Genomic DNA, 26,779 nt, shown 5'->3' with positions numbered 1-26,779 from the left:
CCTTAGCAGTAGCTAACAAATTCATATTCAGTAACTTATCCAGAAAGCGGGCCACAATTGCGTGTGCTCTCGACTTCGAGAAAGCTTTTGACACAGTCTGGAAAAACGGGTTAATTTACAAAATGAATAATATCTTTCAGTTCAACCCCAATACTACACGTATTATACATAGCTACCTAACTTCACGCTCCTTTTATGTCAGTTGCCCAGATGGCATTGAAAGATCTCTCACTCGAGAAATAGCAGCAGGTGTCCCTCAAGGGTCACTATTAGCACCAATTCTATATAACATTTATCTCGCAGATATGCCAAACTTTCAACAAGACCCTAACTCAACGTCAACAGCACGCATACAGCCGCTAGTTTACGCTGATGATATTCTTTTGCTATCCTCAGGTGCATGGATAGCAAGTGCAGAAATGGATCTCAATAGTTATCTTGACCAATTGTGTCACTACTTCTTCAAATGGCGATTAAAATTAAATAGTAATAAATGCGAAGGCTGTATATTTCGTGGGCCCAGAACCAGGGATGTATACAGAAATGCCAGAGCATTCCAACCAAAATTATATGTCAATGGGAACACACCAATCCAAATAAATAACCAATTGAAATACTTAGGAGTCATATATGATGACAAACTAAATTTCAAGCCACATGTTGAACATACCCTCAAGAAGGCCAAGATTCAACTGCAACAAATATACCACATATTCAGGCCCTTAAGCCTAAGCCCATCTCCCAGTAGCATAGAAATGTGTAAATTACGCTCACTTGCATATAAGAAGCTAATTCAACCCATTCTAATCCATGGTCACATAAGCTGGTTTAATATCAAATCCAGTCAAATGGAAATAATGCGTCTTTTTGAAAGGCGCATTTTGAGGCAGGCACTGGGAAGCTCTTCCTACAACCCACTAACACGTCGTTATATCTCAAACTATAACCTTTACAAGACCACCAAGACTAAACGATTAGATACCCTTCTCTTTAGGATAATTGAAAAGTTTGTTGACCTAAATCAACACAGTAGAAATCCACATATCTTAGAAAGTGTAGAACAGATCCGAATACCATTTGAGTATTTAGTGGATCACATCACTATCAACCACATTAGTCACCTCAAAGAAAAGGGTATAATCTTTGACTCAGACAATAACCTAATCTTTTACCATAGAAAACTCAATTCCATAGACCCGACTGATGGATTATCTTTCAATATAAGTCAATATAATGCTCATTAATAATTTGGCGCAACTTACTTTCCATTTTCCTTCCTTTTCTTTGTAAATATTATACTGTATTTCTATCTATCTTATCCTATCCTATCTAGTTAACTAATTAGTAACGTAGCCTTAGTTAGTTATAATAGTTATTTAGTATTAAGAAAAAACATACACAAAAACAAAACAATAATGTGATTTAGGTTTTTACTCACTCCGAGCCTTTCCTAAAATAAGTAACATAATTACTGCAGTTACCAAAACTATAAAATATAACATATCAAATTAAGACTAATACTCTAAACAACAATTAATAATAGATCTCTCGCCTGGATAAGCTTGAAGCGCAAGGCAAAATGTAACAATAATAATATAAGTAAGCTTGAATTTGTCACCAAGACTGTACAGTAGAATAGGTACAAATATGTAACTCCCTATAATATTCGACTAATAAATGAAATGAAATGTTTGGTTAAATTTTAAGAGTTAATACGTTTTATACTGTGAAATACTGTGAAAAATAAGGTGAACAATGTCGGAGTCCGTAGTTGCAGCATCCGCATCCCCTGTGGCAGCACCACCAGCCGCAGCAGAGAAGAAGGTGGCCACCAAAAAGGCGGCAACAGCATCCGCATCGAAGGCAAAAAAGACGACAGCTCCACCATTACATCCTCCAACTCAGATAATGGTGGACGCATCGATCCTGAACTTGAAGGAACGTGGTGGTTCATCGCTCATGGCAATCAAGAAATATATCAGTGCCACATACAAATGCGATGCCCAGAAGCTAGCACCATTCATCAAGAAGTACTTGAAGAATGCGGTTGCCAATGGAAAACTGATCCAAGCAAAAGGCAAGGGTGCATCTGGTTCATTTAAATTGTCTGCATCTGCCAAAAAAGAGCCCAAGCCAAAAGCTGCCGCATCCTCTGTAGAGAAGAAAACTAAGAAGGTGGCTGCCACAACTGCATCAGCAGCAGCTAAGAAGAAGAAAACTGCTAGCCCCAAGAAAGCAACTGGATCCGCTGATAAGAAATCATCAAAGGCTGTAGCTGTAGCAACCAAAAAGACCGCTGAGAAAAAGAAAGCGGAGAAGGCCAAGGCTAAGGATGCGAAGAAAACTGGTACCGTCAAGGCGAAACCTACAACAGCAAAGGCCAAGTCGAGTGCAGCAAAGCCAAAGGCACCAAAGCCCAAGACCACAAGTGCTAAGCCTAAGCCTAAAAAGGCAGCGTCGGCTTCAGCGCCAAAGAAAGCTGCTTCTGCTGTCAAGAAGCCAAAAGCAGCCAAGAAATAAGAGCCCTAAGACTATTAGTGCGCAAATTTCAAAGTTATGAGATTTGTTTTTTATCAAAGCCCTTTTCAGGGCTACAAAACTTATTCTAAAAGAGAAGAAATTTTCAAATAATGTATTTTATCTGTGTTGTGTCAAGCGAAGAAAACAATGTCAGAACAGAATAACTTATTCACAATTTGTATTTCTGCAACGAAACTTCAAATACTAATTCAAATTCTAAGCCTGAAGATGCTTCAATATCGCTATAGAATTAAAGAATAGATGATTCACAATGCCAATTTAGGTAAATTTTTAAATATTAAGTCAATATATTAAATCGAGTATAAGTCTTATAATTTAACTGTTCATTTTAATTATTTAATTTTTATTTTTTAAATTTTGTTTTAATTACTTTACTGTCCGTCGACTGGTTTTAGTCGACGTTAAATAAATAAAAGCTAATACAAATAAAAACAAAATAATACAATAATTCTACATGTCTACTTATTTATTAGGTGCGAGTTGATCGTAAAATTCAACCATTATCCTTAACGGTAGATATATTATTTTTAATGATTTAATATCGAAAATTTAAATTCTTTGCGCATGTAATTTGTGGCCCTGAAAAGGGCCTTTTAGTTTAGGTTGCAATAAAATTTCCAATGAAATTTACTTAGAGCTTGTATACTTGGTGACAGCCTTGGTTCCCTCACTGACAGCGTGCTTGGCCAATTCTCCGGGCAGCAAAAGGCGGACAGCGGTTTGGATTTCCCGACTGGTGATGGTGGAGCGCTTGTTGTAGTGGGCCAAACGGGAGGCCTCGGCAGCAATGCGCTCAAAAATGTCGTTCACAAAGCTGTTCATGATACTCATTGCCTTGGATGAGATGCCAGTGTCGGGATGGACCTGCTTGAGCACTTTGTAAATGTAGATGGCATAGCTTTCCTTCCTCTTGCGCTTCTTCTTCTTATCGTTCTTGGTAATGTTCTTCTGAGCCTTGCCAGCCTTTTTGGCTGCCTTTCCACTAGTCTTAGGGGGCATATTTTCACTTAGTATTCACTTTAAATTCACTTCACAAAATGTTAACCTACCACGCTGATGTGCTTCACATTTATACTTTTGTTATAGCAACGCTTTCATGTTGAGAAACTGGTTTGTCAGCTGCCAGCTGTCATCCCCTAACTGAGCAAGTAGGTAACTGGAAAAAGTATAAATGTAGCAACACTTGAGGCTGCCAGCAACATTCGATATTTGTGTGTTTGCAGTGAAACAGTGAAATAAAAATATAGTATAGAAAAATGTCTGGTCGTGGTAAAGGTGGAAAAGTGAAGGGAAAGGCAAAGTCGCGTTCCAACCGCGCTGGTCTTCAGTTCCCCGTTGGCCGTATTCACCGTCTGCTTCGCAAGGGCAACTATGCCGAGCGTGTTGGTGCCGGCGCTCCTGTGTACTTGGCTGCCGTTATGGAGTACTTGGCCGCTGAAGTCTTGGAGTTGGCTGGTAATGCAGCGCGTGACAACAAGAAAACTAGGATTATCCCCCGTCATCTGCAACTGGCCATCCGCAACGACGAGGAGTTGAACAAACTTCTTTCTGGCGTCACCATTGCCCAGGGCGGTGTTTTGCCTAATATCCAGGCAGTGCTTTTGCCCAAGAAGACCGAGAAGAAGGCATAAATTACAAGCAACTAATATCGTGTACATAAATCAACCAAAAACCCAAACGTCCTTTTCAGGACGACCAAATTTTCGAAAAAAGAGACTGATTTTGAATTGAGTATCCTATTGTTTTAATAAGCGGTGTAGAAAAATTCTTAGTACAGTATCGTAGTAGTTAATATATTGCAAGGGCTGGGGTCACCATTTTCATTTCGTACCTGTGTATACATTCAATTCTACCTGAGGCAATGGAAAAGTACACATTGCAAGACATAATGTTACTGGCATCAGAGGTCAGTAAAAATAGTACAGTTTCGTTAAATAAATATATAAATCCAAGAATAGATTCTTTTACATACACTATTATTAACATTTTTCATGAATTTAAGTGAAACTAAAGTAATCTTTAGTCGTAGTGAACTCGCCAACGACCATACCACGTTGAATACATCGGTTCTCGTCCGATCACCGAAATTAAGCAGCGTCGGGCGCGGTTAGTACTTAGATGGGGGACCGCTTGGGAACACCGCGTGTTGTTGGCATACTACGTCTTCTTTTTCCTTTTTTTTAAATTCAAGAATAACAAATTTTTTTTTTTTTTTTATTAAATTCAAATGAAAATAAAAATATAAATTTAATTGAGTAATTTTTCTCTTTGAAGTATGTTTTGGTGGTCCTGAAAGGACCGATTGGTATGATTGTTTGTATTTCGTAGTACAAAGGTTTCTAGCCGCCAAAACCGTACAGAGTGCGGCCTTGCCTCTTCAGAGCATAGACAACATCCATGGCTGTGACTGTCTTCCTCTTGGCGTGTTCGGTGTATGTGACAGCATCACGGATAACATTTTCCAAGAAAACCTTCAGCACACCACGAGTTTCTTCATAAATAAGACCAGAGATGCGCTTCACACCGCCACGGCGAGCTAAACGGCGGATAGCTGGCTTCGTGATGCCCTGGATGTTATCACGCAACACTTTGCGATGACGCTTGGCGCCGCCTTTACCCAAGCCTTTGCCACCTTTACCGCGACCAGTCATTTTTCACTTTTAGTTTTTTGGTTTTCACTGCACGAAAGTCACAAAGACACTAATGCTTTAACTGAGCCAATCGCTTCTATTTATACCAAAAGAGAGGAAAACAAGAGTGAGTGAGCAGCACTTGCATCCTGCTCGCACACTACCCTCGTAAAACGAAACGTCAGCGAGAGCGAATGTTTCGCTCTCTTTCTAACCCACCACCATTTTTCTATATAAATGAGGCACCAAGTCGCTTGCTCGCTTATTGTGTTTTCAACAGTGACTGTGTAAAGTAAAAATTGTGAAGGAAAAATGGCTCGTACTAAGCAGACAGCTCGTAAATCGACCGGAGGCAAGGCGCCTCGCAAGCAGCTGGCTACCAAGGCGGCACGTAAGAGTGCTCCAGCCACCGGTGGTGTGAAGAAGCCTCATCGTTATCGCCCCGGAACTGTGGCCCTTCGTGAAATCCGTCGGTATCAGAAGAGCACTGAGTTGCTCATTCGCAAGCTCCCGTTCCAGCGTTTAGTACGTGAAATTGCTCAGGACTTTAAGACCGATCTACGTTTCCAAAGCTCTGCTGTAATGGCTTTGCAGGAAGCTAGTGAAGCCTACCTGGTTGGCCTCTTCGAAGACACAAACTTGTGTGCTATCCATGCCAAGCGTGTCACTATTATGCCCAAGGACATCCAATTGGCCAGACGTATTCGTGGCGAGCGCGCTTAAGTTGAGCTTTGCTTAAGTAAAAATAACAAAACAAATCGGTCCTTTTCAGGACCACAAATTTATTTATCAAAGAAGTTTTATGTTTTCATAATTAAATTTTAAATCAATAGGTTTTCTACAAATAAATTTTTTTATTTAAGCGATTGTAAATTACGATGACCTGATTCATTCATATTGAATAATAGTTTTTGCATACAAGCAAAATAGTTAATTATCTGTATACATATTTAATATTATATATGTATATTAATAAGATATATTTAGTTTGTTGCTATTCAAATTGCTTTTTTTACATGACATGTCTTAATGTTCAAGTATTCTGTAGAGTGTAGTTTATAATTTGAAAAATATTTTTAAGCAACTTAAATTAGTAAGTAATTATATTTGCCATAATACGTTGATAAATATTTATTTCTTGCCTATACAAAGCGTATGGTTTACTTAAATGGTAGTTTTATTCACATAGCAAAAATGTATATTTTTGAAATTATTTTAGGTTGTATATCCAATCTAAGTGAATCGTTTTTTAAATGATAATCTCACATTGACAACTTCTGATGTTGTTTTGTTTGCTACCAATCGTAATGCTGATTTGGTATATACAATACAAATACTTAAACATGGAATGAATTTAGTTACATACAGCTATATATAATATATTCTAAGTAATATGTTTTTTAAAACACCATTGTTATTATACTTTGAATTTTATTTATATTTTTACTTTTTCGATTTCTTATGCTGCGTTGTTCACCACTAATGGCCATGGTATGTACACTGCGCATACTTAAATTGTCGTTTTATTTATATAATTGGTGTGAATGAAAAAGAAAATGAATTTAATTGAAATAACAAATAGATTTTTTTATAATATTGAAAAAAAATTATTGTTTTATATTATTTTATATTTTTCCGATCCATTTTTCTATTGCTACTTGCACTCCGAGTTTGCTTGATTTTAACAGTAGATGGTCATGTTTAAAACATATTTGCAAAAAAAATCGTTGGTTATATTCAAATTAATGGCTATATTTTGAATAAGAATTGTTCAAGGTATATATATTCAATAAAAGTTATTACTATTTTATTCTATTTATATTTAATAAATATGTTTTTATGCCACAATTTGTTTTACGATGACACATAGTTAGTTTTGACGTCGTTATTTGACCGCAGTGAATGATAATAGCAATATAAACTAAATTACATTTTGTTGTTTAAATATTTAACAAAATATTCAAATAAATTACTACTTAAGTATAGAACTACAAACTCTTTTAAATGTTAAATTAATAATAGCTTAATGGCAAACTTATTAGTCGCAAGCGTTCAATGCTGAAAACATTCTCCTACGGCCCTTCTACTCGATTCTCACGTAATCGGGTCTCTTAATTTTGAGTTTCATTTGGTTAAATTTTAAGAGCTAAAACGTTTTATACTGTGAAATACTGTGAAAAATAAGGTGAACAATGTCGGAGTCCGTAGTTGCAGCATCCGCATCCCCTGTGGCAGCACCACCAGCCGCAGCAGAGAAGAAGGTGGCCACCAAAAAGGCGGCAACAGCATCCGCATCGAAGGCAAAAAAGACGACAGCTCCACCATTACATCCTCCAACTCAGATAATGGTGGACGCATCGATCCTGAACTTGAAGGAACGTGGTGGTTCATCGCTCATGGCAATCAAGAAATATATCAGTGCCACATACAAATGCGATGCCCAGAAGCTAGCACCATTCATCAAGAAGTACTTGAAGAATGCGGTTGCCAATGGAAAACTGATCCAAGCAAAAGGCAAGGGTGCATCTGGTTCATTTAAATTGTCTGCATCTGCCAAAAAAGAGCCCAAGCCAAAAGCTGCCGCATCCTCTGTAGAGAAGAAAACTAAGAAGGTGGCTGCCACAACTGCATCAGCAGCAGCTAAGAAGAAGAAAACTGCTAGCCCCAAGAAAGCAACTGGATCCGCTGATAAGAAATCATCAAAGGCTGTAGCTGTAGCAACCAAAAAGACCGCTGAGAAAAAGAAAGCGGAGAAGGCCAAGGCTAAGGATGCGAAGAAAACTGGTACCGTCAAGGCGAAACCTACAACAGCAAAGGCCAAGTCGAGTGCAGCAAAGCCAAAGGCACCAAAGCCCAAGACCACAAGTGCTAAGCCTAAGCCTAAAAAGGCAGCGTCGGCTTCAGCGCCAAAGAAAGCTGCTTCTGCTGTCAAGAAGCCAAAAGCAGCCAAGAAATAAGAGCCCTAAGACTATTAGTGCGCAAATTTCAAAGTTATGAGATTTGTTTTTTATCAAAGCCCTTTTCAGGGCTACAAAACTTATTCTAAAAGAGAAGAAATTTTCAAATAATGTATTTTATCTGTGTTGTGTCAAGCGAAGAAAACAATGTCAGAACAGAATAACTTATTCACAATTTGTATTTCTGCAACGAAACTTCAAATACTAATTCAAATTCTAAGCCTGAAGATGCTTCAATATCGCTATAGAATTAAAGAATAGATGATTCACAATGCCGTTTTAGGTAAATTTTTAAATATTAAGTCAATATATTAAATCGAGTATAAGTCTTATAATTTAACTGTTCATTTTAATTATTTAATTTTTATTTTTTAAATTTTGTTTTAATTACTTTACTGTCCGTCGACTGGTTTTAGTCGACGTTAAATAAATAAAAGCTAATACAAATAAAAACAAAATAATACAATAATTCTACATGTCTACTTATTTATTAGGTGCGAGTTGATCGTAAAATTCAACCATTATCCTTAACGGTAGATATATTATTTTTAATGATTTAATATCGAAAATTTAAATTCTTTGCGCATGTAATTTGTGGCCCTGAAAAGGGCCTTTTAGTTTAGGTTGCAATAAAATTTCCAATGAAATTTACTTAGAGCTTGTATACTTGGTGACAGCCTTGGTTCCCTCACTGACAGCGTGCTTGGCCAATTCTCCGGGCAGCAAAAGGCGGACAGCGGTTTGGATTTCCCGACTGGTGATGGTGGAGCGCTTGTTGTAGTGGGCCAAACGGGAGGCCTCGGCAGCAATGCGCTCAAAAATGTCGTTCACAAAGCTGTTCATGATACTCATTGCCTTGGATGAGATGCCAGTGTCGGGATGGACCTGCTTGAGCACTTTGTAAATGTAGATGGCATAGCTTTCCTTCCTCTTGCGCTTCTTCTTCTTATCGTTCTTGGTAATGTTCTTCTGAGCCTTGCCAGCCTTTTTGGCTGCCTTTCCACTAGTCTTAGGGGGCATATTTTCACTTAGTATTCACTTTAAATTCACTTCACAAAATGTTAACCTACCACGCTGATGTGCTTCACATTTATACTTTTGTTATAGCAACGCTTTCATGTTGAGAAACTGGTTTGTCAGCTGCCAGCTGTCATCCCCTAACTGAGCAAGTAGGTAACTGGAAAAAGTATAAATGTAGCAACACTTGAGGCTGCCAGCAACATTCGATATTTGTGTGTTTGCAGTGAAACAGTGAAATAAAAATATAGTATAGAAAAATGTCTGGTCGTGGTAAAGGTGGAAAAGTGAAGGGAAAGGCAAAGTCGCGTTCCAACCGCGCTGGTCTTCAGTTCCCCGTTGGCCGTATTCACCGTCTGCTTCGCAAGGGCAACTATGCCGAGCGTGTTGGTGCCGGCGCTCCTGTGTACTTGGCTGCCGTTATGGAGTACTTGGCCGCTGAAGTCTTGGAGTTGGCTGGTAATGCAGCGCGTGACAACAAGAAAACTAGGATTATCCCCCGTCATCTGCAACTGGCCATCCGCAACGACGAGGAGTTGAACAAACTTCTTTCTGGCGTCACCATTGCCCAGGGCGGTGTTTTGCCTAATATCCAGGCAGTGCTTTTGCCCAAGAAGACCGAGAAGAAGGCATAAATTACAAGCAACTAATATCGTGTACATAAATCAACCAAAAACCCAAACGTCCTTTTCAGGACGACCAAATTTTCGAAAAAAGAGACTGATTTTGAATTGAGTATCCTATTGTTTTAATAAGCGGTGTAGAAAAATTCTTAGTACAGTATCGTAGTAATTAATATATTGCAAGGGCTGGGGTCACCATTTTCATTTCGTACCTGTGTATACATTCAATTCTACCTGAGGCAATGGAAAAGTACACATTGCAAGACATAATGTTACTGGCATCAGAGGTCAGTAAAAAATAGTACAGTTTCGTTAAATAAATATATAAATCCAAGAATAGATTCTTTTACATACACTATTATTAACATTTTTTCATGAATTTAAGTGAAACTAAAGTAATCTTTAGTCGTAGTGAACTCGCCAACGACCATACCACGTTGAATACATCGGTTCTCGTCCGATCACCGAAATTAAGCAGCGTCGGGCGCGGTTAGTACTTAGATGGGGGACCGCTTGGGAACACCGCGTGTTGTTGGCATACTACGTCTTCTTTTTTCTTTTTTTAAATTCAAGAATAACAAATTTTTTTTTTTTTTTATTAAATTCAAATGAAAATAAAAATATAAATTTAATTGAGTAATTTTTTCTCTTTTGAAGTATGTTTTGGTGGTCCTGAAAAGGACCGATTGGTATGATTGTTTGTATTTCGTAGTACAAAGGTTTCTAGCCGCCAAAACCGTACAGAGTGCGGCCTTGCCTCTTCAGAGCATAGACAACATCCATGGCTGTGACTGTCTTCCTCTTGGCGTGTTCGGTGTATGTGACAGCATCACGGATAACATTTTCCAAGAAAACCTTCAGCACACCACGAGTTTCTTCATAAATAAGACCAGAGATGCGCTTCACACCGCCACGGCGAGCTAAACGGCGGATAGCTGGCTTCGTGATGCCCTGGATGTTATCACGCAACACTTTGCGATGACGCTTGGCGCCGCCTTTACCCAAGCCTTTGCCACCTTTACCGCGACCAGTCATTTTTCACTTTTAGTTTTTTGGTTTTCACTGCACGAAAGTCACAAAGACACTAATGCTTTAACTGAGCCAATCGCTTCTATTTATACCAAAAGAGAGGAAAACAAGAGTGAGTGAGCAGCACTTGCATCCTGCTCGCACACTACCCTCGTAAAACGAAACGTCAGCGAGAGCGAATGTTTCGCTCTCTTTCTAACCCACCACCATTTTTCTATATAAATGAGGCACCAAGTCGCTTGCTCGCTTATTGTGTTTTCAACAGTGACTGTGTAAAGTAAAAAATTGTGAAGGAAAAATGGCTCGTACTAAGCAGACAGCTCGTAAATCGACCGGAGGCAAGGCGCCTCGCAAGCAGCTGGCTACCAAGGCGGCACGTAAGAGTGCTCCAGCCACCGGTGGTGTGAAGAAGCCTCATCGTTATCGCCCCGGAACTGTGGCCCTTCGTGAAATCCGTCGGTATCAGAAGAGCACTGAGTTGCTCATTCGCAAGCTCCCGTTCCAGCGTTTAGTACGTGAAATTGCTCAGGACTTTAAGACCGATCTACGTTTCCAAAGCTCTGCTGTAATGGCTTTGCAGGAAGCTAGTGAAGCCTACCTGGTTGGCCTCTTCGAAGACACAAACTTGTGTGCTATCCATGCCAAGCGTGTCACTATTATGCCCAAGGACATCCAATTGGCCAGACGTATTCGTGGCGAGCGCGCTTAAGTTGAGCTTTGCTTAAGTAAAAATAACAAAACAAATCGGTCCTTTTCAGGACCACAAATTTATTTATCAAAGAAGTTTTATGTTTTCATAATTAAATTTTAAATCAATAGGTTTTCTACAAATAAATTTTTTTATTTAAGCGATTGTAAATTACGATGACCTGATTCATTCATATTGAATAATAGTTTTTGCATACAAGCAAAATAGTTAATTATCTGTATACATATTTAATATTATATATGTATATTAATAAGATATATTTAGTTTGTTGCTATTCAAATTGCTTTTTTTACATGACATGTCTTAATGTTCAAGTATTCTGTAGAGTGTAGTTTATAATTTGAAAAATATTTTTAAGCAACTTAAATTAGTAAGTAATTATATTTGCCATAATACGTTGATAAATATTTATTTCTTGCCTATACAAAGCGTATGGTTTACTTAAATGGTAGTTTTATTCACATAGCAAAAATGTATATTTTTGAAATTATTTAAGGTTGCATATCCAATCTAAGTGAATCGTTTTTTAAATGATAATCTCACATTGACAATTTCTGATGTTGTTTTGTTTGCTACCAATCGTAATGCTGATTTGGTATATACAATACAAATACTTAAACATGGAATGAATTTAGTTACATACAGCTATATGTAATATATTCTAAGTAATATGTTTTTTAAAACACCATTGTTATTATACTTTGAATTTTATTTATATTTTTACTTTTTCGATTTCTTATGCTGCGTTGTTCACCACTAATGGCCATGGTATGTACACTGCGCATACTTAAATTGTCGTTTTATTTATATAATTGGTGTGAATGAAAAAAGAAAATGAATTTAATTGAAATAACAAATAGATTTTTTTATAATACTGAAAAAAAATTATTGTTTTATATTATTTTATATTTTTCCGATCCATTTTTCTATTGCTACTTGCACTCCGAGTTTGCTTGATTTTAACAGTAGATGGTCATGTTTAAAACATATTTGCAAAAAAAATCGTTGGTTATATTCAAATTAATGGCTATATTTTGAATAAGAATTGTTCAAGGTATATATATTCAATAAAAGTTATTACTATTTTATTCTATTTATATTTAATAAATATGTTTTTATGCCACAATTTGTTTTACGATGACACATAGTTAGTTTTGACGTCGTTATTTGACCGCAGTGAATGATAATAGCAATATAAACTAAATTACATTTTGTTGTTTAAATATTTAACAAAATATTCAAATAAATTACTACTTAAGTATAGAACTACAAACTCTTTTAAATGTTAAATTAATAATAGCTTAATGGCAAACTTATTAGTCGCAAGCGTTCAATGCTGAAAACATTCGCCTACGGCCCTTCTACTCGATTCTCACGTAATCGGGTCTCTTAATTTTTAGTTTCGTTTGGTTAAATTTTAAGAGCTAAAACGTTTTATACTGTGAAATACTGTGAAAAATAAGGTGAACAATGTCGGAGTCCGTAGTTGCAGCATCCGCATCCCCTGTGGCAGCACCACCAGCCGCAGCAGAGAAGAAGGTGGCCACCAAAAAGGCGGCAACAGCATCCGCATCGAAGGCAAAAAAGACGACGGCTCCACCATTACATCCTCCAACTCAGATAATGGTGGACGCATCGATCCTGAACTTGAAGGAACGTGGTGGTTCATCGCTCATGGCAATCAAGAAATATATCAGTGCCACATACAAATGCGATGCCCAGAAGCTAGCACCATTCATCAAGAAGTACTTGAAGAATGCGGTTGCCAATGGAAAACTGATCCAAGCAAAAGGCAAGGGTGCATCTGGTTCATTTAAATTGTCTGCATCTGCCAAAAAAGAGCCCAAGCCAAAAGCTGCCGCATCCTCTGTAGAGAAGAAAACTAAGAAGGTGGCTGCCACAACTGCATCAGCAGCAGCTAAGAAGAAGAAAACTGCTAGCCCCAAGAAAGCAACTGGATCCGCTGATAAGAAATCATCAAAGGCTGTAGCTGTAGCAACCAAAAAGACCGCTGAGAAAAAGAAAGCGGAGAAGGCCAAGGCTAAGGATGCGAAGAAAACTGGTACCGTCAAGGCGAAACCTACAACAGCAAAGGCCAAGTCGAGTGCAGCAAAGCCAAAGGCACCAAAGCCCAAGACCACAAGTGCTAAGCCTAAGCCTAAAAAGGCAGCGTCGGCTTCAGCGCCAAAGAAAGCTGCTTCTGCTGTCAAGAAGCCAAAAGCAGCCAAGAAATAAGAGCCCTAAGACTATTAGTGCGCAAATTTCAAAGTTATGAGATTTGTTTTTTATCAAAGCCCTTTTCAGGGCTACAAAACTTATTCTAAAAGAGAAGAAATTTTCAAATAATGTATTTTATCTGTGTTGTGTCAAGCGAAGAAAACAATGTCAGAACAGAATAACTTATTCACAATTTGTATTTCTGCAACGAAACTTCAAATACTAATTCAAATTCTAAGCCTGAAGATGCTTCAATATCGCTATAGAATTAAAGAATAGATGATTCACAATGCCGTTTTAGGTAAATTTTTAAATATTAAGTCAATATATTAAATCGAGTATAAGTCTTATAATTTAACTGTTCATTTTAATTATTTAATTTTTATTTTTTAAATTTTGTTTTAATTACTTTACTGTCCGTCGACTGGTTTTAGTCGACGTTAAATAAATAAAAGCTAATACAAATAAAAACAAAATAATACAATAATTCTACATGTCTACTTATTTATTAGGTGCGAGTTGATCGTAAAATTCAACCATTATCCTTAACGGTAGATATATTATTTTTAATGATTTAATATCGAAAATTTAAATTCTTTGCGCATGTAATTTGTGGCCCTGAAAAGGGCCTTTTAGTTTAGGTTGCAATAAAATTTCCAATGAAATTTACTTAGAGCTTGTATACTTGGTGACAGCCTTGGTTCCCTCACTGACAGCGTGCTTGGCCAATTCTCCGGGCAGCAAAAGGCGGACAGCGGTTTGGATTTCCCGACTGGTGATGGTGGAGCGCTTGTTGTAGTGGGCCAAACGGGAGGCCTCGGCAGCAATGCGCTCAAAAAATGTCGTTCACAAAGCTGTTCATGATACTCATTGCCTTGGATGAGATGCCAGTGTCGGGATGGACCTGCTTGAGCACTTTGTAAATGTAGATGGCATAGCTTTCCTTCCTCTTGCGCTTCTTCTTCTTATCGTTCTTGGTAATGTTCTTCTGAGCCTTGCCAGCCTTTTTGGCTGCCTTTCCACTAGTCTTAGGGGGCATATTTTCACTTAGTATTCACTTTAAATTCACTTCACAAAATGTTAACCTACCACGCTGATGTGCTTCACATTTATACTTTTGTTATAGCAACGCTTTCATGTTGAGAAACTGGTTTGTCAGCTGCCAGCTGTCATCCCCTAACTGAGCAAGTAGGTAACTGGAAAAAGTATAAATGTAGCAACACTTGAGGCTGCCAGCAACATTCGATATTTGTGTGTTTGCAGTGAAACAGTGAAATAAAAATATAGTATAGAAAAATGTCTGGTCGTGGTAAAGGTGGAAAAGTGAAGGGAAAGGCAAAGTCGCGTTCCAACCGCGCTGGTCTTCAGTTCCCCGTTGGCCGTATTCACCGTCTGCTTCGCAAGGGCAACTATGCCGAGCGTGTTGGTGCCGGCGCTCCTGTGTACTTGGCTGCCGTTATGGAGTACTTGGCCGCTGAAGTCTTGGAGTTGGCTGGTAATGCAGCGCGTGACAACAAGAAAACTAGGATTATCCCCCGTCATCTGCAACTGGCCATCCGCAACGACGAGGAGTTGAACAAACTTCTTTCTGGCGTCACCATTGCCCAGGGCGGTGTTTTGCCTAATATCCAGGCAGTGCTTTTGCCCAAGAAGACCGAGAAGAAGGCATAAATTACAAGCAACTAATATCGTGTACATAAATCAACCAAAAACCCAAACGTCCTTTTCAGGACGACCAAATTTTCGAAAAAAGAGACTGATTTTGAATTGAGTATCCTATTGTTTTAATAAGCGGTGTAGAAAAATTCTTAGTACAGTATCGTAGTAGTTAATATATTGCAAGGGCTGGGGTCACCATTTTCATTTCGTACCTGTGTATACATTCAATTCTACCTGAGGCAATGGAAAAGTACACATTGCAAGACATAATGTTACTGGCATCAGAGGTCAGTAAAAAATAGTACAGTTTCGTTAAATAAATATATAAATCCAAGAATAGATTCTTTTACATACACTATTAATTACATTTTTTCATGAATTTAAGTGAAACTAAAGTAATCTTTAGTCGTAGTGAACTCGCCAACGACCATACCACGTTGAATACATCGGTTCTCGTCCGATCACCGAAATTAAGCAGCGTCGGGCGCGGTTAGTACTTAGATGGGGGACCGCTTGGGAACACCGCGTGTTGTTGGCATACTACGTCTTCTTTTTTCTTTTTTTAAATTCAAGAATAACAAATTTTTTTTTTTTTTTATTAAATTCAAATGAAAATAAAAATATAAATTTAATTGAGTAATTTTTTCTCTTTTGAAGTATGTTTTGGTGGTCCTGAAAAGGACCGATTGGTATGATTGTTTGTATTTCGTAGTACAAAGGTTTCTAGCCGCCAAAACCGTACAGAGTGCGGCCTTGCCTCTTCAGAGCATAGACAACATCCATGGCTGTGACTGTCTTCCTCTTGGCGTGTTCGGTGTATGTGACAGCATCACGGATAACATTTTCCAAGAAAACCTTCAGCACACCACGAGTTTCTTCATAAATAAGACCAGAGATGCGCTTCACACCGCCACGGCGAGCTAAACGGCGGATAGCTGGCTTCGTGATGCCCTGGATGTTATCACGCAACACTTTGCGATGACGCTTGGCGCCGCCTTTACCCAAGCCTTTGCCACCTTTACCGCGACCAGTCATTTTTCACTTTTAGTTTTTTGGTTTTCACTGCACGAAAGTCACAAAGACACTAATGCTTTAACTGAGCCAATCGCTTCTATTTATACCAAAAGAGAGGAAAACAAGAGTGAGTGAGCAGCACTTGCATCCTGCTCGCACACTACCCTCGTAAAACGAAACGTCAGCGAGAGCGAATGTTTCGCTCTCTTTCTAACCCACCACCATTTTTCTATATAAATGAGGCACCAAGTCGCTTGCTCGCTTATTGTGTTTTCAACAGTGACTGTGTAAAGTAAAAATTGTGAAGGAAAAATGGCTCGTACTAAGCAGACAGCTCGTAAATCGACCGGAGGCAAGGCGCCTCGCAAGCAGCTGGCTACCAAGGCGGCACGTAAGAGTGCTCCAGCCACCGGTGGTGTGAAGAAGCCTCATCGTTATCGCCCCGGAACTGTGGCCCTTCGTGAAATCCGTCGGTATCAGAAGAGCACTGAGTTGCTCATTCGCAAGCTCCCGTTCCAGCGTTTAGTACGTGAAATTGCTCAGGACTTTAAGACCGATCTACGTTTCCAAAGCTCTGCTGTAATGGCTTTGCAGGAAGCTAGTGAAGCCTACCTGGTTGGCCTCTTCGAAGACACAAACTTGTGTGCTATCCATGCCAAGCGTGTCACTATTATGCCCAAGGACATCCAATTGGCCAGACGTATTCGTGGCGAGCGCGCTTAAGTTGAGCTTTGCTTAAGTAAAAATAACAAAACAAATCGGTCCTTTTCAGGACCACAAATTTATTTATCAAAGAAGTTTTATGTTTTCATAATTAAATTTTAAATCAATAGGTTTTCTACAAATAAATTTTTTTATTTAAGCGATTGTAAATTACGATGACCTGATTCATTCATATTGAATAATAGTTTTTGCATACAAGCAAAATAGTTAATTATCTGTATACATATTTAATATTATATATGTATATTAATAAGATATATTTAGTTTGTTGCTATTCAAATTGCTTTTTTTACATGACATGTCTTAATGTTCAAGTATTCTGTTGAGTGTAGTTTATAATTTGAAAAATACTTTTAAGCAACTTAAATTAGTAAGTAATTATATTTGCCATAATACGTTGATAAATATTGATTTCTTGCCTATACAAAGCGTATGGTTTACTTAAATGGTAGTTTTATTCACATAGCAAAAATGTATATTTTTGAAATTATTTTTGGTTGTATATCCAATCTAAGTGAATCGTTTTTTAAATGATAATCTCACATTGACAATTTCTGATGTTGTTTTGTTTGCTACCAATCGTAATGCTGATTTGGTATATACAATACAAATACTTAAACATGGAATGAATTTAGTTATATATTCTAAGTAATATGTTTTTTAAAACACCATTGTTATTATACTTTGAATTTTATTTATATTTTTACTTTTTCGATTTCTTATGCTGCGTTGTTCACCACTAATGGCCATGGTATGTACACTGCGCATACTTAAATTGTCGTTTTATTTATATAATTGGTGTGAATGAAAAAGAAAATGAATTTAATTGAAATAACAAATAGATTTTTTTATAATACTGAAAAAAAATTATTGTTTTATATTATTTTATATTTTTCCGATCTATTTTTCTATTGCTACTTGCACTCCGAGTTTGCTTGATTTTAACAGTAGATGGTCATGTTTAAAACATATTTGCAAAAAAAATCGTTGGTTATATTCAAATTAATGGCTATATTTTGAATAAGAATTGTTCAAGGTATATATATTCAATAAAAGTTATTACTATTTTATTCTATTTATATTTAATAAATATGTTTTTATGCCACAATTTGTTTTACGATGACACATAGTTAGTTTTGACGTCGTTATTTGACCGCAGTGAATGATAATAGCAATATAAACTAAATTACATTTTGTTGTTTAAATATTTAACAAAATATTCAAATAAATTACTACTTAAGTATAGAACTACAAACTCTTTTAAATGTTAAATTAATAATAGCTTAATGGCAAACTTATTAGTCGCAAGCGTTCAATGCTGAAAACATTCTCCTACGGCCCTTCTACTCGATTCTCACGTAATCGGGTCTCTTAATTTTGAGTTTCGTTTGGTTAAATTTTAAGAGCTAAAACGTTTTATACTGTGAAATACTGTGAAAAATAAGGTGAACAATGTCGGAGTCCGTAGTTGCAGCATCCGCATCCCCTGTGGCAGCACCACCAGCCGCAGCAGAGAAGAAGGTGGCCACCAAAAAGGCGGCAACAGCATCCGCATCGAAGGCAAAAAAGACGACGGCTCCACCATTACATCCTCCAACTCAGATAATGGTGGACGCATCGATCCTGAACTTGAAGGAACGTGGTGGTTCATCGCTCATGGCAATCAAGAAATATATCAGTGCCACATACAAATGCGATGCCCAGAAGCTAGCACCATTCATCAAGAAGTACTTGAAGAATGCGGTTGCCAATGGAAAACTGATCCAAGCAAAAGGCAAGGGTGCATCTGGTTCATTTAAATTGTCTGCATCTGCCAAAAAAGAGCCCAAGCCAAAAGCTGCCGCATCCTCTGTAGAGAAGAAAACTAAGAAGGTGGCTGCCACAACTGCATCAGCAGCAGCTAAGAAGAAGAAAACTGCTAGCCCCAAGAAAGCAACTGGATCCGCTGATAAGAAATCATCAAAGGCTGTAGCTGTAGCAACCAAAAAGACCGCTGAGAAAAAGAAAGCGGAGAAGGCCAAGGCTAAGGATGCGAAGAAAACTGGTACCGTCAAGGCGAAACCTACAACAGCAAAGGCCAAGTCGAGTGCAGCAAAGCCAAAGGCACCAAAGCCCAAGACCACAAGTGCTAAGCCTAAGCCTAAAAAGGCAGCGTCGGCTTCAGCGCCAAAGAAAGCTGCTTCTGCTGTCAAGAAGCCAAAAGCAGCCAAGAAATAAGAGCCCTAAGACTATTAGTGCGCAAATTTCAAAGTTATGAGATTTGTTTTTTATCAAAGCCCTTTTCAGGGCTACAAAACTTATTCTAAAAGAGAAGAAATTTTCAAATAATGTATTTTATATGTGTTGTGTCAAGCGAAGAAAACAATGACAGAACAGAATAACTTATTCACAATTTGTATTTCTGCAACGAAACTTCAAATACTAATTCAAATTCTAAGCCTGAAGATGCTTTAATATCGCTATAGAATTAAAGAATAGATGATTCACAATGCCGTTTTAGGTAAATTTTTAAATATTAAGTCAATATATTAAATCGAGTATAAGTCTTATAATTTAACTGTTCATTTTAATTATTTAATTTTTATTTTTTAAATTTTGTTTTAATTACTTTACTGTCCGTCGACTGGTTTTAGTCGACGTTAAATAAATAAAAGCTAATACAAATAAAAACAAAATAATACAATAATTCTACATGTCTACTTATTTATTAGGTGCGAGTTGATCGTAAAATTCAACCATTATCTTTAACGGTAGATATATTATTTTTAATGATTTAATATCGAAAATTTAAATTCTTTGCGCATGTAATTTGTGGCCCTGAAAAGGGCCTTTTAGTTTAGGTTGCAATAAAATTTCCAATGAAATTTACTTAGAGCTTGTATACTTGGTGACAGCCTTGGTTCCCTCACTGACAGCGTGCTTGGCCAATTCTCCGGGCAGCAAAAGGCGGACAGCGGTTTGGATTTCCCGACTGGTGATGGTGGAGCGCTTGTTGTAGTGGGCCAAACGGGAGGCCTCGGCAGCAATGCGCTCAAAAATGTCGTTCACAAAGCTGTTCATGATACTCATTGCCTTGGATGAGATGCCAGTGTCGGGATGGACCTGCTTGAGCACTTTGTAAATGTAGATGGCATAGCTTTCCTTCCTCTTGCGCTTCTTCTTCTTATCGTTCTTGGTAATGTTCTTCTGAGCCTTGCCAGCCTTTTTGGCTGCCTTTCCACTAGTCTTAGGGGGCATATTTTCACTTAGTATTCACTTTAAATTCACTTCACAAAATGTTAACCTACCACGCTGATGTGCTTCACATTTATACTTTTGTTATAGCAACGCTTTCATGTTGAGAAACTGGTTTGTCAGCTGCCAGCTGTCATCCCCTAACTGAGCAAGTAGGTAACTGGAAAAAGTATAAATGTAGCAACACTTGAGGCTGCCAGCAACATTCGATATTTGTGTGTTTGCAGTGAAACAGTGAAATAAAAATATAGTATAGAAAAATGTCTGGTCGTGGTAAAGGTGGAAAAGTGAAGGGAAAGGCAAAGTCGCGTTCCAACCGCGCTGGTCTTCAGTTCCCCGTTGGCCGTATTCACCGTCTGCTTCGCAAGGGCAACTATGCCGAGCGTGTTGGTGCCGGCGCTCCTGTGTACTTGGCTGCCGTTATGGAGTACTTGGCCGCTGAAGTCTTGGAGTTGGCTGGTAATGCAGCGCGTGACAACAAGAAAACTAGGATTATCCCCCGTCATCTGCAACTGGCCATCCGCAACGACGAGGAGTTGAACAAACTTCTTTCTGGCGTCACCATTGCCCAGGGCGGTGTTTTGCCTAATATCCAGGCAGTGCTTTTGCCCAAGAAGACCGAGAAGAAGGCATAAATTACAAGCAACTAATATCGTGTACATAAATCAACCAAAAACCCAAACGTCCTTTTCAGGACGACCAAATTTTCGAAAAAAGAGACTGATTTTGAATTGAGTATCCTATTGTTTTAATAAGCGGTGTAGAAAAATTCTTAGTACAGTATCGTAGTAATTAATATATTGCAAGGGCTGGGGTCACCATTTTCATTTCGTACCTGTGTATACATTCAATTCTACCTGAGGCAATGGAAAAGTACACATTGCAAGACATAATGTTACTGGCATCAGAGGTCAGTAAAAAATAGTACAGTTTCGTTAAATAAATATATAAATCCAAGAATAGATTCTTTTACATACACTATTATTAACATTTTTTCATGAATTTAAGTGAAACTAAAGTAATCTTTAGTCGTAGTGAACTCGCCAACGACCATACCACGTTGAATACATCGGTTCTCGTCCGATCACCGAAATTAAGCAGCGTCGGGCGCGGTTAGTACTTAGATGGGGGACCGCTTGGGAACACCGCGTGTTGTTGGCATACTACGTCTTCTTTTTTCTTTTTTTAAATTCAAGAATAACAAATTTTTTTTTTTTTTTATTAAATTCAAATGAAAATAAAAATATAAATTTAATTGAGTAATTTTTTCTCTTTGAAGTATGTTTTGGTGGTCCTGAAAAGGACCGATTGGTATGATTGTTTGTATTTCGTAGTACAAAGGTTTCTAGCCGCCAAAACCGTACAGAGTGCGGCCTTGCCTCTTCAGAGCATAGACAACATCCATGGCTGTGACTGTCTTCCTCTTGGCGTGTTCGGTGTATGTGACAGCATCACGGATAACATTTTCCAAGAAAACCTTCAGCACACCACGAGTTTCTTCATAAATAAGACCAGAGATGCGCTTCACACCGCCACGGCGAGCTAAACGGCGGATAGCTGGCTTCGTGATGCCCTGGATGTTATCACGCAACACTTTGCGATGACGCTTGGCGCCGCCTTTACCCAAGCCTTTGCCACCTTTACCGCGACCAGTCATTTTTCACTTTTAGTTTTTTTGGTTTTCACTGCACGAAAGTCACAAAGACACTAATGCTTTAACTGAGCCAATCGCTTCTATTTATACCAAAAGAGAGGAAAACAAGAGTGAGTGAGCAGCACTTGCATCCTGCTCGCACACTACCCTCGTAAAACGAAACGTCAGCGAGAGCGAATGTTTCGCTCTCTTTCTAACCCACCACCATTTTTCTATATAAATGAGGCACCAAGTCGCTTGCTCGCTTATTGTGTTTTCAACAGTGACTGTGTAAAGTAAAAATTGTGAAGGAAAAATGGCTCGTACTAAGCAGACAGCTCGTAAATCGACCGGAGGCAAGGCGCCTCGCAAGCAGCTGGCTACCAAGGCGGCACGTAAGAGTGCTCCAGCCACCGGTGGTGTGAAGAAGCCTCATCGTTATCGCCCCGGAACTGTGGCCCTTCGTGAAATCCGTCGGTATCAGAAGAGCACTGAGTTGCTCATTCGCAAGCTCCCGTTCCAGCGTTTAGTACGTGAAATTGCTCAGGACTTTAAGACCGATCTACGTTTCCAAAGCTCTGCTGTAATGGCTTTGCAGGAAGCTAGTGAAGCCTACCTGGTTGGCCTCTTCGAAGACACAAACTTGTGTGCTATCCATGCCAAGCGTGTCACTATTATGCCCAAGGACATCCAATTGGCCAGACGTATTCGTGGCGAGCGCGCTTAAGTTGAGCTTTGCTTAAGAAAAAATAACAAAACAAATCGGTCCTTTTCAGGACCACAAATTTATTTATCAAAGAAGTTTTATGTTTTCATAATTAAATTTTAAATCAATAGGTTTTCTACAAATAAATTTTTTTATTTAAGCGATTGTAAATTACGATGACCTGATTCATTCATATTGAATAATAGTTTTTGCATACAAGCAAAATAGTTAATTATCTGTATACATATTTAATATTATATATGTATATTAATAAGATATATTTAGTTTGTTGCTATTCAAATTGCTTTTTTTACATGACATGTCTTAATGTTCAAGTATTCTGTAGAGTGTAGTTTATAATTTGAAAAATATTTTTAAGCAACTTAAATTAGTAAGTAATTATATTTGCCATAATACGTTGATAAATATTTATTTCTTGCCTATACAAAGCGTATGGTTTACTTAAATGGTAGTTTTATTCACATAGCAAAAATGTATATTTTTGAAATTATTTTAGGTTGTATATCCAATCTAAGTGAATCGTTTTTTAAATGATAATCTCACATTGACAATTTCTGATGTTGTTTTGTTTGCTACCAATCGTAATGCTGATTTGGTATATACAATACAAATACTTAAACATGGAATGAATTTAGTTACATACAGCTATATGTAATATATTCTAAGTAATATGTTTTTTAAAACACCATTGTTATTATACTTTGAATTTTATTTATATTTTTACTTTTTCGATTTCTTATGCTGCGTTGTTCACCACTAATGGCCATGGTATGTACACTGCGCATACTTAAATTGTCGTTTTATCTATATAATTGGTTAAAATGAAAAAGAAAATGAATTTAATTTAAATAACAAATAGATTTTTTTATAATACTGAAAAAAAATTATTGTTTTATATTATTTTATATTTTTCCGATCCATTTTTCTATTGCTACTTGCACTCCGAGTTTGCTTGATTTTAACAGTAGATGGTCATGTTTAAAACATATTTGCAAAAAAAATCGTTGGTTATATTCAAATTAATGGCTATATTTTGAATAAGAATTGTTCAAGGTATATATATTCAATAAAAGTTATTACTATTTTATTCTATTTATATTTAATAAATATGTTTTTATGCCACAATTTGTTTTACGATGACACATAGTTAGTTTTGACGTCGTTATTTGACCGCAGTGAATGATAATAGCAATATAAACTAAATTACATTTTGTTGTTTAAATATTTAACAAAATATTCAAATAAATTACTACTTAAGTATAGAACTACAAACTCTTTTAAATGTTAAATTAATAATAGCTTAATGGCAAACTTATTAGTCGCAAGCGTTCAATGCTGAAAACATTCTCCTACGGCCCTTCTACTCGATTCTCACGTAATCGGGTCTCTTAATTTTGAGTTTCGTTTGGTTAAATTTTAAGAGCTAAAACGTTTTATACTGTGAAATACTGTGAAAAATAAGGTGAACAATGTCGGAGTCCGTAGTTGCAGCATCCGCATCCCCTGTGGCAGCACCACCAGCCGCAGCAGAGAAGAAGGTGGCCACCAAAAAGGCGGCAACAGCATCCGCATCGAAGGCAAAAAAGACGACGGCTCCACCATTACATCCTCCAACTCAGATAATGGTGGACGCATCGATCCTGAACTTGAAGGAACGTGGTGGTTCATCGCTCATGGCAATCAAGAAATATATCAGTGCCACATACAAATGCGATGCCCAGAAGCTAGCACCATTCATCAAGAAGTACTTGAAGAATGCGGTTGCCAATGGAAAACTGATCCAAGCAAAAGGCAAGGGTGCATCTGGTTCATTTAAATTGTCTGCATCTGCCAAAAAAGAGCCCAAGCCAAAAGCTGCCGCATCCTCTGTAGAGAAGAAAACTAAGAAGGTGGCTGCCACAACTGCATCAGCAGCAGCTAAGAAGAAGAAAACTGCTAGCCCCAAGAAAGCAACTGGATCCGCTGATAAGAAATCATCAAAGGCTGTAGCTGTAGCAACCAAAAAGACCGCTGAGAAAAAGAAAGCGGAGAAGGCCAAGGCTAAGGATGCGAAGAAAACTGGTACCGTCAAGGCGAAACCTACAACAGCAAAGGCCAAGTCGAGTGCAGCAAAGCCAAAGGCACCAAAGCCCAAGACCACAAGTGCTAAGCCTAAGCCTAAAAAGGCAGCGTCGGCTTCAGCGCCAAAGAAAGCTGCTTCTGCTGTCAAGAAGCCAAAAGCAGCCAAGAAATAAGAGCCCTAAGACTATTAGTGCGCAAATTTCAAAGTTATGAGATTTGTTTTTTATCAAAGCCCTTTTCAGGGCTACAAAACTTATTCTAAAAGAGAAGAAATTTTCAAATAATGTATTTTATATGTGTTGTGTCAAGCGAAGAAAACAATGACAGAACAGAATAACTTATTCACAATTTGTATTTCTGCAACGAAACTTCAAATACTAATTCAAATTCTAAGCCTGAAGATGCTTCAATATCGCTATAGAATTAAAGAATAGATGATTCACAATGCCGTTTTAGGTAAATTTTTAAATATTAAGTCAATATATTAAATCGAGTATAAGTCTTATAATTTAACTGTTCAATTTAATTATTTAATTTTTATTTTTTAAATTTTGTTTTAATTACTTTACTGTCCGTCGACTGGTTTTAGTTGACGTTAAATAAATAAAAGCTAATACAAATAAAAACAAAATAATACAATAATTCTACATGTCTACTTATTTATTAGGTGCGAGTTGATCGTAAAATTCAACCATTATCTTTAACGGTAGATATATTATTTTTAATGATTTAATATCGAAAATTTAAATTCTTTGCGCATGTAATTTGTGGCCCTGAAAAGGGCCTTTTAGTTTAGGTTGCAGTAAAATTTCCAATGAAATTTACTTAGAGCTTGTATACTTGGTGACAGCCTTGGTTCCCTCACTGACAGCGTGCTTGGCCAATTCTCCGGGCAGCAAAAGGCGGACAGCGGTTTGGATTTCCCGACTGGTGATGGTGGAGCGCTTGTTGTAGTGGGCCAAACGGGAGGCCTCGGCAGCAATGCGCTCAAAAAATGTCGTTCACAAAGCTGTTCATGATACTCATTGCCTTGGATGAGATGCCAGTGTCGGGATGGACCTGCTTGAGCACTTTGTAAATGTAGATGGCATAGCTTTCCTTCCTCTTGCGCTTCTTCTTCTTATCGTTCTTGGTAATGTTCTTCTGAGCCTTGCCAGCCTTTTTGGCTGCCTTTCCACTAGTCTTAGGGGGCATATTTTCACTTAGTATTCACTTTAAATTCACTTCACAAAATGTTAACCTACCACGCTGATGTGCTTCACATTTATACTTTTGTTATAGCAACGCTTTCATGTTGAGAAACTGGTTTGTCAGCTGCCAGCTGTCATCCCCTAACTGAGCAAGTAGGTAACTGGAAAAAGTATAAATGTAGCAACACTTGAGGCTGCCAGCAACATTCGATATTTGTGTGTTTGCAGTGAAACAGTGAAATAAAAATATAGTATAGAAAAATGTCTGGTCGTGGTAAAGGTGGAAAAGTGAAGGGAAAGGCAAAGTCGCGTTCCAACCGCGCTGGTCTTCAGTTCCCCGTTGGCCGTATTCACCGTCTGCTTCGCAAGGGCAACTATGCCGAGCGTGTTGGTGCCGGCGCTCCTGTGTACTTGGCTGCCGTTATGGAGTACTTGGCCGCTGAAGTCTTGGAGTTGGCTGGTAATGCAGCGCGTGACAACAAGAAAACTAGGATTATCCCCCGTCATCTGCAACTGGCCATCCGCAACGACGAGGAGTTGAACAAACTTCTTTCTGGCGTCACCATTGCCCAGGGCGGTGTTTTGCCTAATATCCAGGCAGTGCTTTTGCCCAAGAAGACCGAGAAGAAGGCATAAATTACAAGCAACTAATATCGTGTACATAAATCAACCAAAACCCAAACGTCCTTTTCAGGACGACCAAATTTTCGAAAAAAGAGACTGATTTTGAATTGAGTATCCTATTGTTTTAATAAGCGGTGTAGAAAAATTCTTAGTACAGTATCGTAGTAATTAATATATTGCAAGGGCTGGGG

The 26,779-nt window shown here is 38.0% G+C and overlaps 19 protein-coding genes and 4 non-coding genes across 23 annotated transcripts; 14 read left to right on the top strand and 9 right to left on the bottom strand.

Moving 5' to 3' along the window:
- The first annotated feature begins 1,717 nt into the window (after positions 1 to 1,717).
- On the top strand, positions 1,718 to 2,590 carry LOC117781866 (histone H1-like). The gene has a single exon (XM_034618743.1). It carries the CDS (start codon positions 1,756 to 1,758, stop codon positions 2,518 to 2,520), a length of 765 nt encoding a protein of 254 aa, XP_034474634.1. The 5' UTR covers positions 1,718 to 1,755; the 3' UTR covers positions 2,521 to 2,590.
- A 521-nt stretch (positions 2,591 to 3,111) lies between these two features.
- On the bottom strand, positions 3,112 to 3,615 carry LOC117781870 (histone H2B). Its single transcript, XM_034618748.1, has one exon. The coding sequence runs from the start codon at positions 3,538 to 3,540 to the stop codon at positions 3,169 to 3,171; it is 372 nt and encodes a 123-aa protein (XP_034474639.1). The 5' UTR covers positions 3,541 to 3,615; the 3' UTR covers positions 3,112 to 3,168.
- Positions 3,616 to 3,735: 120 nt separating this feature from the next.
- Positions 3,736 to 4,237, top strand: LOC117781868 (histone H2A). Its single transcript, XM_034618745.1, has one exon. The coding sequence runs from the start codon at positions 3,798 to 3,800 to the stop codon at positions 4,170 to 4,172; it is 375 nt and encodes a 124-aa protein (XP_034474636.1). The 5' UTR covers positions 3,736 to 3,797; the 3' UTR covers positions 4,173 to 4,237.
- A 340-nt stretch (positions 4,238 to 4,577) lies between these two features.
- LOC117782416 lies at positions 4,578 to 4,696 on the top strand. Its single transcript, XR_004617251.1, has one exon. It is a non-coding gene; the product is annotated as a 5S ribosomal RNA (ribosomal RNA).
- A 137-nt stretch (positions 4,697 to 4,833) lies between these two features.
- LOC117781873 (histone H4) lies at positions 4,834 to 5,250 on the bottom strand. Its single transcript, XM_034618751.1, has one exon. It carries the CDS (start codon positions 5,190 to 5,192, stop codon positions 4,881 to 4,883), a length of 312 nt encoding a protein of 103 aa, XP_034474642.1. The 5' UTR covers positions 5,193 to 5,250; the 3' UTR covers positions 4,834 to 4,880.
- A 2,078-nt stretch (positions 5,251 to 7,328) lies between these two features.
- On the top strand, positions 7,329 to 8,198 carry LOC117794519 (histone H1-like). Its single transcript, XM_034635157.1, has one exon. The coding sequence runs from the start codon at positions 7,364 to 7,366 to the stop codon at positions 8,126 to 8,128; it is 765 nt and encodes a 254-aa protein (XP_034491048.1). The 5' UTR covers positions 7,329 to 7,363; the 3' UTR covers positions 8,129 to 8,198.
- Positions 8,199 to 8,719: 521 nt separating this feature from the next.
- Positions 8,720 to 9,223, bottom strand: LOC117794521 (histone H2B). Its single transcript, XM_034635159.1, has one exon. The coding sequence runs from the start codon at positions 9,146 to 9,148 to the stop codon at positions 8,777 to 8,779; it is 372 nt and encodes a 123-aa protein (XP_034491050.1). The 5' UTR covers positions 9,149 to 9,223; the 3' UTR covers positions 8,720 to 8,776.
- A 120-nt stretch (positions 9,224 to 9,343) lies between these two features.
- On the top strand, positions 9,344 to 9,853 carry LOC117794520 (histone H2A). The gene has a single exon (XM_034635158.1). The coding sequence runs from the start codon at positions 9,406 to 9,408 to the stop codon at positions 9,778 to 9,780; it is 375 nt and encodes a 124-aa protein (XP_034491049.1). The 5' UTR covers positions 9,344 to 9,405; the 3' UTR covers positions 9,781 to 9,853.
- Positions 9,854 to 10,187: 334 nt separating this feature from the next.
- Positions 10,188 to 10,306, top strand: LOC117782414. Its single transcript, XR_004617250.1, has one exon. It is a non-coding gene; the product is annotated as a 5S ribosomal RNA (ribosomal RNA).
- Positions 10,307 to 10,434: 128 nt separating this feature from the next.
- LOC117794486 (histone H4) lies at positions 10,435 to 10,859 on the bottom strand. The gene has a single exon (XM_034635103.1). The coding sequence runs from the start codon at positions 10,801 to 10,803 to the stop codon at positions 10,492 to 10,494; it is 312 nt and encodes a 103-aa protein (XP_034490994.1). The 5' UTR covers positions 10,804 to 10,859; the 3' UTR covers positions 10,435 to 10,491.
- A 2,081-nt stretch (positions 10,860 to 12,940) lies between these two features.
- Positions 12,941 to 13,811, top strand: LOC117794482 (histone H1-like). Its single transcript, XM_034635098.1, has one exon. It carries the CDS (start codon positions 12,977 to 12,979, stop codon positions 13,739 to 13,741), a length of 765 nt encoding a protein of 254 aa, XP_034490989.1. The 5' UTR covers positions 12,941 to 12,976; the 3' UTR covers positions 13,742 to 13,811.
- A 521-nt stretch (positions 13,812 to 14,332) lies between these two features.
- LOC117794484 (histone H2B-like) lies at positions 14,333 to 14,837 on the bottom strand. Its single transcript, XM_034635101.1, is given in 2 exon segments — positions 14,333 to 14,560; positions 14,562 to 14,837. Coding segments are annotated over 2 exon segments (372 nt in total). The 5' UTR covers positions 14,763 to 14,837; the 3' UTR covers positions 14,333 to 14,389.
- A 120-nt stretch (positions 14,838 to 14,957) lies between these two features.
- On the top strand, positions 14,958 to 15,459 carry LOC117794483 (histone H2A). Its single transcript, XM_034635099.1, has one exon. It carries the CDS (start codon positions 15,020 to 15,022, stop codon positions 15,392 to 15,394), a length of 375 nt encoding a protein of 124 aa, XP_034490990.1. The 5' UTR covers positions 14,958 to 15,019; the 3' UTR covers positions 15,395 to 15,459.
- A 342-nt stretch (positions 15,460 to 15,801) lies between these two features.
- On the top strand, positions 15,802 to 15,920 carry LOC117782413. Its single transcript, XR_004617249.1, has one exon. It is a non-coding gene; the product is annotated as a 5S ribosomal RNA (ribosomal RNA).
- A 128-nt stretch (positions 15,921 to 16,048) lies between these two features.
- LOC117794485 (histone H4) lies at positions 16,049 to 16,473 on the bottom strand. Its single transcript, XM_034635102.1, has one exon. It carries the CDS (start codon positions 16,415 to 16,417, stop codon positions 16,106 to 16,108), a length of 312 nt encoding a protein of 103 aa, XP_034490993.1. The 5' UTR covers positions 16,418 to 16,473; the 3' UTR covers positions 16,049 to 16,105.
- A 2,063-nt stretch (positions 16,474 to 18,536) lies between these two features.
- LOC117794528 (histone H1-like) lies at positions 18,537 to 19,406 on the top strand. Its single transcript, XM_034635169.1, has one exon. It carries the CDS (start codon positions 18,572 to 18,574, stop codon positions 19,334 to 19,336), a length of 765 nt encoding a protein of 254 aa, XP_034491060.1. The 5' UTR covers positions 18,537 to 18,571; the 3' UTR covers positions 19,337 to 19,406.
- Positions 19,407 to 19,927: 521 nt separating this feature from the next.
- LOC117794530 (histone H2B) lies at positions 19,928 to 20,431 on the bottom strand. Its single transcript, XM_034635171.1, has one exon. It carries the CDS (start codon positions 20,354 to 20,356, stop codon positions 19,985 to 19,987), a length of 372 nt encoding a protein of 123 aa, XP_034491062.1. The 5' UTR covers positions 20,357 to 20,431; the 3' UTR covers positions 19,928 to 19,984.
- Positions 20,432 to 20,550: 119 nt separating this feature from the next.
- Positions 20,551 to 21,061, top strand: LOC117794529 (histone H2A). The gene has a single exon (XM_034635170.1). The coding sequence runs from the start codon at positions 20,614 to 20,616 to the stop codon at positions 20,986 to 20,988; it is 375 nt and encodes a 124-aa protein (XP_034491061.1). The 5' UTR covers positions 20,551 to 20,613; the 3' UTR covers positions 20,989 to 21,061.
- A 334-nt stretch (positions 21,062 to 21,395) lies between these two features.
- LOC117782410 lies at positions 21,396 to 21,514 on the top strand. The gene has a single exon (XR_004617247.1). It is a non-coding gene; the product is annotated as a 5S ribosomal RNA (ribosomal RNA).
- A 127-nt stretch (positions 21,515 to 21,641) lies between these two features.
- On the bottom strand, positions 21,642 to 22,043 carry LOC117779453 (histone H4). The gene has a single exon (XM_034615655.1). The coding sequence runs from the start codon at positions 22,008 to 22,010 to the stop codon at positions 21,699 to 21,701; it is 312 nt and encodes a 103-aa protein (XP_034471546.1). The 5' UTR covers positions 22,011 to 22,043; the 3' UTR covers positions 21,642 to 21,698.
- Positions 22,044 to 24,146: 2,103 nt separating this feature from the next.
- LOC117779448 (histone H1-like) lies at positions 24,147 to 25,017 on the top strand. Its single transcript, XM_034615651.1, has one exon. The coding sequence runs from the start codon at positions 24,183 to 24,185 to the stop codon at positions 24,945 to 24,947; it is 765 nt and encodes a 254-aa protein (XP_034471542.1). The 5' UTR covers positions 24,147 to 24,182; the 3' UTR covers positions 24,948 to 25,017.
- A 560-nt stretch (positions 25,018 to 25,577) lies between these two features.
- On the bottom strand, positions 25,578 to 26,044 carry LOC117779450 (histone H2B-like). Its single transcript, XM_034615653.1, is given in 2 exon segments — positions 25,578 to 25,766; positions 25,768 to 26,044. Coding segments are annotated over 2 exon segments (372 nt in total). The 5' UTR covers positions 25,969 to 26,044; the 3' UTR covers positions 25,578 to 25,595.
- A 118-nt stretch (positions 26,045 to 26,162) lies between these two features.
- On the top strand, positions 26,163 to 26,640 carry LOC117779449 (histone H2A). Its single transcript, XM_034615652.1, has one exon. It carries the CDS (start codon positions 26,226 to 26,228, stop codon positions 26,598 to 26,600), a length of 375 nt encoding a protein of 124 aa, XP_034471543.1. The 5' UTR covers positions 26,163 to 26,225; the 3' UTR covers positions 26,601 to 26,640.
- Positions 26,641 to 26,779: the final 139 nt, after the last annotated feature.

This window comes from Drosophila innubila, assembly GCF_004354385.1.
Source record: "Drosophila innubila isolate TH190305 chromosome 2L unlocalized genomic scaffold, UK_Dinn_1.0 4_B_2L, whole genome shotgun sequence".
Lineage (NCBI taxonomy): Eukaryota > Metazoa > Arthropoda > Insecta > Diptera > Drosophilidae > Drosophila > Drosophila innubila.
Note: the sequence above shows the minus strand (reverse complement) of the source record. Positions and strands in the feature narration are given on the sequence as shown.